This window comes from Carassius carassius, chromosome 36 (genome assembly GCF_963082965.1).
Source record: "Carassius carassius chromosome 36, fCarCar2.1, whole genome shotgun sequence".
Taxonomy (NCBI): Eukaryota; Metazoa; Chordata; class Actinopteri; order Cypriniformes; family Cyprinidae; genus Carassius; species Carassius carassius.
The window spans coordinates 9,903,985-9,915,199 of NC_081790.1; the positions used below are offsets into that span (position 1 = coordinate 9,903,985).

At 35.8% G+C, this 11,215-nt stretch overlaps 1 protein-coding gene across 3 annotated transcripts; it reads right to left on the reverse strand.

Moving 5' to 3' along the window:
• Positions 1-4,897: 4,897 nt before the first annotated feature.
• gfi1b (growth factor independent 1B transcription repressor) lies at positions 4,898-11,209 on the reverse strand. Of its 3 annotated transcripts, none has more exons than XM_059526171.1 (7): positions 11,191-11,209; positions 8,290-8,402; positions 7,368-7,553; positions 7,016-7,245; positions 6,133-6,270; positions 5,854-6,019; positions 4,898-5,344 (listed from the first exon to the last, which is right to left on the reverse strand). In XM_059526171.1, exons 2-7 carry the CDS (start codon positions 8,393-8,395, stop codon positions 5,166-5,168), a joined length of 1,005 nt encoding a protein of 334 aa, XP_059382154.1. In that variant the 5' UTR covers positions 8,396-8,402; positions 11,191-11,209; the 3' UTR covers positions 4,898-5,165. The 3 variants fall into 3 exon arrangements, with proteins under 3 accessions (XP_059382154.1, XP_059382156.1, XP_059382155.1); XM_059526173.1 differs by lacking the exon at positions 11,191-11,209 and adding an exon at positions 8,890-9,226 and having other exon boundaries at positions 8,290-8,429; XM_059526172.1 differs by lacking the exon at positions 11,191-11,209 and adding an exon at positions 8,865-9,225.
• Positions 11,210-11,215: the final 6 nt, after the last annotated feature.

The window sequence follows — 11,215 nt, forward strand, 5'->3', positions numbered from 1 at the left end:
TTTTGCAGAGGCCACACAGTCCTCCTTTGGTCCGATAAGAAGCTCTGTTTCCTGTTCATAATATGAGACTGAGCTTTGAGGAACTGGAGGATGACTGAGTTAAAATACAGTCTGACATTCTGTCATAGAGCTGTTATGGGAGAAAGTTAGAAGGAGAGTGTCCTGTCGTCTGTTTGTCTCTGATTACTTGTGTCCACAGTTCTATCTTTCTCCTCCGGCTGTCGCTCCTCCCTCAGCAGGCCATGAATGCTCTGACCGTTACAGGGTGGATGGGGTCAGATAAGACTATCCCGCTACCATCACGGCCCTGCCTGCTCCCTTCAGATTTCACAAAGTCTTGTTCTGTTCCTCCTCTCCCAATTCATTTCCATGTTTGCTGACTTCAAATGTGTTGTTTTTGTTTTCTCGTTCTGTCGCCTCAACTTGCAGGCCGGTCTGTTGATCCTTGTTGTGTCTGAGTTAGTTTTACTCTTGGCTGGTCACCACACTTCGTTAAACCCACCCACCCTTCATGCCTGGTATCTGTCAATCACTCAGTAGCACTAGTTTGTTAGTGCATGTGACCCGAAGCACGTTTCCTGCATCCATAGTAAGAGAGATACACTCCCTTAATCTTATGAGGGAACTTTTGTATCGAACCATGTGTTGTAAAAAAAAAAAAAAAAACATTTGTTTATTGTGCTAATGTAGTGATTTATGTTGTAATGCTTATTTTCTACATATTGTCTAATATTTTTTTTACAGAAGTACACTAAAAATGCTATTCATACAAGGATTGGAATATAAAAAAAACAAGAAGGTAGAAGAGAAAAATAGGGTATGCTAGAGTTAGAGGGACTTTTTAAAGTAAAAATAAAATAAGTCAAAAGAATAGAAAAGGAATAGAGAATGCTAGTGTTAGAGGGTCATTTGTTTTATAATAAATAAAAAGAACTGTGGCATGATTCCTCCGAAAAGTCATATTTCTAAATTAGTCTTTATATATGAAAAATAAACATTTTAATTTAGTAAATTAATATGAGATATTTTGTCCTTTTTTATGATGAGGGAAGTCTAGATCAGTTTGTAAAATGTCATGTGGTACAACTTTTTATAGTTTATTTCTATACTTGTGATAATATATTTTTTACCTTCAAAAAAAAAAAAATAATATATATATATATACACGTGTGTGTGTGTTTTTTTTTAAAGTGCTCTGTTCTCTCAAATTCATCAGAGTTCTGAAATGCAGCATTGCAGAAGTCAAAGCACAAGAACAAACTAACATCAAGACACGCTTTCAATAAAAGCATTCAATTAGTTCCCATATATCTTCTAAGCACTGTAGGCACATGCATAATCCTCTGAGTGGATTTAAATAATGATTGCCCCTTATCTGGTGTCCCACTCTAATCAGTGTGGTTCGGGCCTCGCTGTGTCATCGCTCTGCTCTTGGCATGACGTGCCAGCTGTCTATCTGCATCTTCTCCTCATCTCCAAACCCATAAAACTCCCTGACAGGCCCTTTGTTTGAGACACGCCAGTTGCACTTTTAAATATGTGGACTGAGGTCTCGCGTGTTTTTATGCTTGACTGCATATGCAACCAAAAAATTATAACTTGTAAATATACTCTTAGGCACATGATTTCAATATACTGTTGCAAGACTTAAATATTATGTTTTGCTTCTGTAACGAGATGAGAGACTCGACCAAGCGTGTTTTAAAGTAAACACATTTCTCTGCATGATTTGATTTCTCTGTTTGTTTTATGTATATTCTTACAGTGTTTAAAAACCTTTTGTAGTGCTGTTTAGGAGCTTTTTCTGGTCATTTCTTCATGCTCTGGTGCACAATCAACCGGTTTAATAGAAAGCTCAAGTCTATTTTTCCAATGTGATCATTTTCATTTTTTTTGATAGTCCTTTCTGTGATAAGGTCTCTGCTTTGGCTCACACAGTCGCCTGCTACTTTGCCTCAGGCAAGCCAGTCAGAGTGTTTTGCATATCTGCTCATTTGTTAAGCAAATCTCTCTCCTTCTATCCTTTTTCTTTATCCCTCCCTGTTTTCTCCCTTTTGCTCTGCCACTCTGCTTTTGTAATCTTAAAAGATGTTCTGACCTCTTTTTTGTTCATATATATATGATATATATGTGTTTGTGTGGTATTGGTGTCATGTTATGTTGATGCATTGGTTCAGTGGATGTGTTACCATTGTTCATATGTGTGGACTGATGTACACTAAAGGTCAAATTTCTCCTTTCGCCTGCAGGGTTTAACAGCTTCTGGCACCAGACCCGCTTAAAGATTTTATGATAATGGTTTGTCCAAATATCTGAAAGCACATCTCTTTATTGTTCCTCACTATTAATTCTACAAATACAACACAGCTGCCAAAGCTGACTGAATTTAACATATGGTGTGTATGATTCGTTGGAATATATTGAAAGATTCAAATTGAACTTCAGACATGCTTAACTGAATTTGTTTCTGGTGATCTTAAAAAACATTTGATGTGAAGATTGTGTAAAAGGCTTGACAAAAGTTTTGTAGACAGAGTTATTTTGTGCTTATGTATGAATTCCTTCACACACACACAAAAAAAATGTGTTTTAAAATTAAGTTTTTGAAATGCATAAGTTGATTAATGAGGCAAATGAAGCCAGTGGATGTTTACTGTAAGAGCAAATTAAAAACGGATAGTTCTGATCCTGACTTCTGATTGGTCAATAGCTGTCATGCTTCTACAGCGCCGTTTTAAAAACATCAAATTTTATCCAAGTTGTGACTGGAAGTTTGCTGCTTGTATCTTACTCTTATTTGATCAAATCAAAAGACAATGTATCACAAAATAATATCAAGAAACCTTGACTTATTAGTGAGTTAAAACTTTGTAAAACATACATAGTGCATGAACAAATGATTGTTAAAGGGGTCATGAACTGTGAAACCAAAATTCCCTTGATCTTTTGACATATAAGAGGTCACATTAACTGGCTATTCTTAATTGTGTAATAATGTTTTACAATATTACTGAATTTGCTGTAGTATTGGGTCAAAAATATTCAGCCGTATTGAAATAATAAGTAGGTGTGTCTCCACACTTTTGATGAATGGCATATGCAGTTACACAGGAACTTTTAAAACCAGTTTAATTTTCATAAGCAGAAATTAGTGTTGCGTGAATGGTGGACAAACAGTTTTCTGATTTACAAAATCATGCAAAATCAACTCACGCACCTGAAAAAGAGGAAGTGGAACTCAGGTGTGCGTGTGCCCCTTCATTTCCCCTCTTTCCCTTCAAGACTACACATCACCCCACCCTCGTCTTAGTCCTAAAATACTGTTTGCTCATACATTGTCTGTCATCCAAATCTGAGATCCACTGGCTCCCTGAGCAAGATTGTGATTTGCTGTTGGATTTACTGTCTCGTTCCAGGATGTGGCTGTAACTGTCCTCAGCATGACTCAGACCCCGTTGCTGAGGTAATAAAAAGAATCATTTGCATGGGCACCACAGATTTGTTTACCAACTGTTACTAGAGATGCACTGTCTGTTTCCACCCTGATGTGAACACTGATTTCTGTTCCGAACTTTTTTGACAGGTGTGCAGGGCGCAGATGGGGAACGGGTCAGCAGTGGAAGTGATGAGATTTCTGTCCAACTTTCTTCAGCTTTTTTCTCAGTAAGTTCCTCTTCGCTGAATAACCGCACTTACCAGTCCTGACCCTTTTTTGTGATAAGCCCGCTACTACCAGCATTCTGAGGGAACCACATGTGAGGTGTGCAATGTGTGTTGTATGATACAGTACAGTTTAGACTGATTGGATTTTCCTAACTGTCTGTTTTGTTTGAAAGGGGCGGTGTGCGCAAAGCTGTGTCAGTGAGAATTTGTTTGGCAAAGCAGCTTGATCTCCGCTGATGGGAGTGACCTGAGAAGCAGACGTCAGTAAATCTCTGAGTTTTCTTAGTCAAAATGTTTGCACAACTAAGACTAAGGAGTCCCAGTTGGTCAAAGTTTAATCACAGGAATCATTGCATTCATAAATATACATTTCTTTGTTTCGCTGCTTTGCCTTTCTCCGCCAAGCTCAGGCCCAGAAGGTCCGTTCATTCAGTCGCGTGAAGTTTACAAACCTGCCAGGCAGGAGATTTGCATGTAGAGTTCCAGGTAGCTATTTGAATGAAGCTTTATCTCTAGTCACACCAGAGATTTCACACAGCCTCCAGCAGTGTGCAGAACCATGAGCAAGGCCAACGGAACTGTGTATCCGGATCCTCGACAGGGCGGAGACACAAGAAGACAAACACAGCAAAGCCGTGTTTGCTGACTCTTCTCATTTTTCACTGTACCAGGACTGATTTTTTTTTTACACATTTACAGTATGTGCACTCCTCCCCCATCTCTTTTTTGGATTTAAAAATCGACTTTTATGAATTATTGATCAAGCACCAATTTCAAAGGGGAGTATTTATTGTGAGATAAGAGCTTCTATAAATAACACAATATCAACGATCAATCTAAACGCTTACATGCAATCATTTCACTGCATTAAAAAGCAAGGTTAGAAATGAAAGACATATGTTTGGACATATGATTATGATTTGATATTTAAAAGGACATTTGATGGACTTTTTTGTGTAGAATAAAGAAATGTATTTTGAATTCAATAATTGACTCCCCTCAAGTTGATCCAAACCTGTATGACTTTGGTTCTTCTGAAGAAGCACAAAAGCTGATATTTTAACAATGTCTCAATGTCAGTGTATTCTATATTATTTGTTTTATATTATATAGTATTTTTTACAAATATACTGAAGTCACTTTTATATTCTGTAGCTTTTTTTTATATAGCATTCATTTATTTTTATTTAGGTTTTAGTTTTGAGTTTAGTACTTAACTTCATTTGCCAACTTTGCTAATCTTTGCAATTACATAATTTATGTAATTGTATTTAGTTCTTTAAAGCTTTTCATCCAATATTTATTTAATTCCAGATTTATTCCAATTACCAAACTTTATTTTTATTGCTACTTTTAGTTTTAAGTTGATAATAACTAAGCTGTTTGGAACAACATGAGGGTGAGTAAATGATGATCCCTTTATGAGTCTAAACACATTCCTCTGAACAGCAACAGTCTTTTTGCCAGCCATCGGTGGTCTTCATTTCCATATGCAACCTCCGTTATTTAAGGCTGTGCTGGCTCTCGTGGTGTCTGCGAAGATCTACCTTCCTCTGGAAGCCTTTGGAACAGATCTCGCAGCCGAACGGCTTGAATCCCGTGTGTTTGCGGCTGTGTGTGATGAGGTTAGAGCTCTGGCTGAAGGCCTTGCCACACACCTGGCATTTGTGAGGTTTCTCACCTGTAAACAAACATAACATTTAAAAAAAATGTCAACTGAAACCCATTCTAATCTGTATAAAAACACTGGAGAATCTTTGCTTTAAAGCCGGCTTGGATTTGCGTGCCACCCAGATTTGTTCTGTTTTCCAACACAGGAGTGGCAGTCTGCTACATGCAAAGCAAACTTTCCAAGAGGCATCAGGAAAGCAGGAAGACCAGCTATGCAAATCAAGACAGCATTTGTTTAATCTTCTTTTCTTGATTTTTCTGTAGCTGTGCCGCTCTTGGAAACACACCCTAGAAAGCCAACTTCAGCAGAAGGCGAATATATCTGTTCTCCATATGCAGTTTTAATGATTTACATGGAATGAGAGTAAAGCGATAAACAGGTATTTCCAAATAATATGGGGAGGGTTTTGGGGGAAACTGTTATTGAGGTGGCATTAACCGCATGTGCTTTTTATCACTGCCACAGATCTCTTCAACCCCGACATAACAAACACACAGTCACACACCATGGCGTCTCACCTGTGTGGATGTAGGTGTGTTTCTTCATATCAGATTTCTGGTGGAATCTCTTGCCGCAGTACTGACAGGGGTACGGCCGTGTGTCCGAGTGGATCAGCAGGTGAGTGGACAGCGTTGAGGAGCGCTTGAAGGTCTTTCCACACATCTTGCACTCAAAACTTCTTTCCTTTAAACACAAAACAACAACAAAATGAATTTCTTTGATATTCCATATGCCAGCTAGGGAAGATATTGTGTGATGATGCAGTGGCTAACTGGCGAAGCATGGTTTGTTCGTACCTGAGAGTGGACGTTCATGTGTTGCTCTAAGCTGACTGCGTGGCCAAAGCTCTTTCTGCAGATGCTGCATCCAAAGGGACGTGTGCCACTGTGAGAACGTCTGACGTGTACCTCCAGCCCATGAGGAGTGGAAAACACCTGGAGAAGAGGACAAAAAAATGATTTATTATCACATATATAGAAATATTATTTATGTATAATATAACATTTATATTATATTTATATTAACATTTTTTATTTCGATTTTTTAATTACCAAATAAATTGTAAATACAGATCAAATTGTATTTATAAATAAATGATTATTTTAATTAATCTGATAAAAAAAAGAATATTAATATATATATGGGTGTGTGTGTCTGTCTGTATATATGTATAATTTATTTGTTGCTGAGACTACATTTATGTTACTATTTATAAACAGATATTGTTTGGGAAACAAGAAAGCTATACAATTTAATTGAATTCAATCATTTGCTTTTTATTCTATTATACATTATATATTTTTCTTATAATTCTAATTAAAATGTAATTTAATGTTTTTTTATTATTAAGAAATCATGCACACACACACACACACATATATATATATATATATATTTATATGAAAAATTTCTTCTTTTTTTAATAAATGAAATAGTTCATTTATTTGGTAACAATCAAATTGAATTGAATTCAATAATATTTTCCTCAAAATAATAATTATTACTACTAAAAATATTAATTAATATTATACATTTATATGAATAAAAACTAATATAAATTAATAATATAAAAATAAATTAATAAAATATAACATAAAAAGAATCATTAACATAAAATAAGAATTATACCTAAATATGAATATGTTATGTTTTGATAGATAATTAAAGATATATATTAACCTTATCACAGGTAATGCAGTGGTAGGTGTTAGACGTGGGTGAGTAGTGTGTGCTGCAGTCCAGTGGTTGTTGAGGGTCAGAGCTCTGCTTCAGATGAGCTCCGTACAGGCTGCTGGCATGCTGCAGGAGCGATGGAGAGAAGCCCATCTGCCTGAAGTCATATGTTGCAGGAACATGATCCCAGGTATAAGAGCTCTTGTAGTAGGGAGGGAACTCTGCCAGCTGAGGCTCTGTTGGAGGTAGAGAGGAAACATTAAGATTATTATTGTTATTGTGTCTAAATGTGCCCTAGAGATGTTGCATGAACAAGATTTACACATTCAGATATTTATGCCAGTGCTCAGACTCTCACCAGATAAGTAAAACGGCCGTCTGGTTGTGATAGGCAGCTCAGGTAGAGATGGTATTGGACAGTCGGGCTCTTGCTCACACTTGATGAAGTCATACGGGTCTCTGTGGGACGGCCGAGTGACTGAATCTACCTTGGGCCGCTCTGGGGAATTACATTCCTTTGGTTCCAAAGGGACCAGCGCTGGGACTAAAAAATATTACATCACAAGATTGAAAAATGCATGTGGTACAATGGAGCTCAACAACTATTAAAATTAAATACATTTGAATAAAATAACACACTCTTCAGCATCAAACAGATAGATCTGAGATTGTTCCTCACACTTTATTACACAATTACATTTTCTCCAAATGAACCCTATAAAGAGCAGTTATATATCCAGCCACTATATACTGCTCTCTTGTTTGAATAGGGCTAGTTTGCATATTCGTACCATCCAGCCTAACTGCTCAACAGCTTACGGACTTCCATGGAATACAACCTATTGAGCTGCCTTAGTAAACAGCACATTAGGCCCACACTGCTGTCCTAAGTAAGCCATTGTCAAAGGTTTAGGCACAGCCCTATAATATTATAACAGTCAGCCTGTGGAAAACATCAATCTGACAGGTGCTCAGCACTTCCTTTCAGCACTCTCTCTAGACAAATCATTTATTTATAGGAGGATTACAGATGCATAATTATGTAAATGAGTATAAAACATACAAAAACCAGGAACATTTTCATTATATATCACTGTGGATTGTTCATCTCATAAACACCACATGTCAAACAGGTGAATTTGGAGGTCAAGATTAATAGATTTTTTTAATGTTAAACTATTATAATGCAACATATACATATATAAATCGAGTATTTTATTATTTTATTAGTTTTATTTATTATTTAATATTTAATACTAAAATATAACAATGGCACTTACTTGTTTTGGGTGTTGGATCCGGGAGTTTCTGTTCACTTTGCTCGGTGTCGATGGGTCGGTGCACGTTATGAGACTTTTTACTTTTCACCAAAAATGATCGTGGCATGATGATTCTGTAAAATGAGGTTTGTTTACTGATACTTTCATTTCCATGTTTTTTATGATCACCAAAAACTATCAGCTATTCCAAACTTATAGAATAACGAAACTAAAAAAAATAAAATAAAAAAAATAAAAAGTATGATAGTCATTTCTATATCATATAAAAACAACAAAAACGAAACTCAAAGCAATCCTTTGAGATTATTTTCCTTTCTCTGTCTAAATAATGAAACCTTTGCAGTTATTACAGGGTAGCCTACAATATTTAGTGTTGTTGTTTTGAAAGTTTCAGTCAAACTTTGGTTTGAGACAGATTTTTATAACATGTTAAATTAGCCTAAATATACCAAATTACTGGTTAATAATAATAAATAATTATTTAAATACAAAGATAAAAGTAATGATAATAATATTTTTTTAAATAATTGAAAATGTATTATAGCCTAAGGCTAGGCTATATCAAAATATCTCACCTGAAATTTTTTTTTTTTTGAAAACTTAATGTTTAAAGTCCTTTGATTGTTTGAGTGGCAAACTTCGCGTTGAAAGGCGCAGGGAAATCCGTTGTGATGTTTAGAAACTTAAGCACTGCATCGCTGTGAGTTGGTTGCGTTGAGTTTTTTCAGCTCCCCTCCCTGATTTTCAATCCGATAATTCTGCGGTGGAATCTGACTGAGCTTTCAACCAATTACAGACAGAGCAGGTGCGACATTTGCCTACTAAACGCAAACTTAAACATCCTGCTGTGGTGGGCACTCTTCCCCATAATGATTTAACAACATATTTAAGATATTTTAACAAATGCTAGATATTGTTTTAAATTATTCGTTTGCATTTTTATAGGCTAGCTATTTTAAGTCTATTTTTTTTTCCATTTTATTTTAGCCTACATCTCTACAGCTGCCACGGGACATTCAGAAAGTTAACTGGATAACAGAACGTGTTAAAAGTTGGAGATATATCGCATAAAAATACAAAAAAGGAAAAAAATAATAATTATCTTCTGTCAGTTTAGCAATTTATTATCTTTTTTAATGGTCATCTGTTGACTTGTCTGCTGAAAAACAGCTAGCGGGCTTAAAACATAAAACCAATAAACCAGCAGCAAACTTTGCTTGAACGTACCCCTCAAAATACACACCAAACCTGTAATGTTGGTATCTCCGAATGTTTGCCTGCTTTTATTTGCACAGTTGTGTTTTGGTGGCAGCCTTCAGGCGTTTTTATGATCTTTGATTATTAAAAGTACAACTAGATTATTACCGCATTGTTTGTAAAAAAAAAAAAAAAAGCGCTAGAAGAGTCTTAGGTGTTCATTTATTGAGTGTCTGTGATCATGGTTCGTTTTTGCTCCATTCAACATTGTTCATTTAAAGATGACCGGAGGTCAGTTTTTATTGCCTTGTGCGCGCGAAATATGGAATCGATTAATGTATTCACGCCCCCGTGTGGATTGGTGGTGAATTGCGTCGCATCTTTAGGTGACTCTTCAAAATATAATTATCTTTTTGTGTGTGTTGCGGTCTTTCTTTTCTTTAACTAGCTTTCCTTTATCTTTTTTGGATGTGTAAAAGTATATAACTTATGCTGAAAGCCATAACTTGCATAAAATAAATAAAATTATGCTCGCTATTTTGACAGACTGTTTGATTGAAAACCACAGTCTATGATAGTGAGGAGTTATATATCAGGATTTTAATGTATATCTCAGTGAGCAGAGTGGCGCAGCGGAAGCGTGCTGGGCCCATAACCCAGAGGTCGATGGATCGAAACCATCCTCTGCTACGTACGCTTTTTTAAATAATATGGAATGGAATACTATGGAATGCTTTAAAACGACAGCTTGTAATCTCAAATTTAATATAGTTTACGCAACCATGTTATTATAGGCCTACTTAACTAAAACCATAAGAACATTTGTTTCTTGAAATAAAATAAATATAAAACAACTGAAGAATTAAAATAACTGATTTTATTTCAGCTAGCTGCCAATGAAACACATCTAATTTATATTTAGTTTAAGGCATGGAAAACACTAATGTGAGTGTTGCAAACACTTAAGGATTAAGGAGTTCTGCTAAATTGTAGCAAGAATTTTGAGGCAAGAATTGGCTGATGTCAATAAATAGAAGTCTATGACCATGATGAACCACTAGAGGGACACCAGTCTCCACTAAAAACAGGACTTTTAAACCATTGCATGTCAGTTGCGCAGAAATTATTTTTCACTTCTTATATTCATGCAATTTTTTTGTAAGCAAAGGCAGAGATCAGCGAACACAATTAAACATTACTGAACAACGAGATAAGGGATAATAAGTATAATGTAAGGAGATGATGGATGAGGCTGTGAATGATTACCAGTTTTCTTCTATTTAAAAATGTGTGATCACACCCTCATGTGATTACATGATGACATACATGATGACACAGCTGCTAATCTTAGGTAACGGGTTTTACAAATTTCATTATTTCATTATTTATTTAGTACTTTTTAAACGTAAATAAATAGTTTATAAGCCTATATTTAGATTTTAATCGTATCTTCTTCGTCAAGCTTATATATAATTTATTTATTAATGTTTGTTTAGGGGGGAAAATACTTTTTAAATATAAATTGTTTATTAGCGTCTGTGCTCACCACCTGAGTCACGCGAAAACCGCATTACAGAGCGCTGCATCCTTCCACCCTTCAGAAAAACAACTCAGGGCCTAACTGCAGGATTCTCTCAAACTTTCATACATTAGTCTTACTCCCGTCACAATTCACTGTATTTATAAAGTATGACTGTTGCTCACTTCTGACCATATTTACGCCATATGT

Coding starts and splice junctions, on each gene's coding strand:
- gfi1b (XM_059526171.1), bottom strand. CDS start 8,395: ATGCCACGATCATTTTTGGTGAAAAGTAAAAAGTCTCATAACGTGCAC. Junction 7,554..8,289: donor GGATCCAACACCCAAAACAA/GTAAGTGCCATT, acceptor AATATTTTTTAG/TCCCAGCGCTGGTCCCTTTG. Junction 5,345..5,853: donor ACACACCTACATCCACACAG/GTGAGACGCCAT, acceptor GTTTGTTTACAG/GTGAGAAACCTCACAAATGC.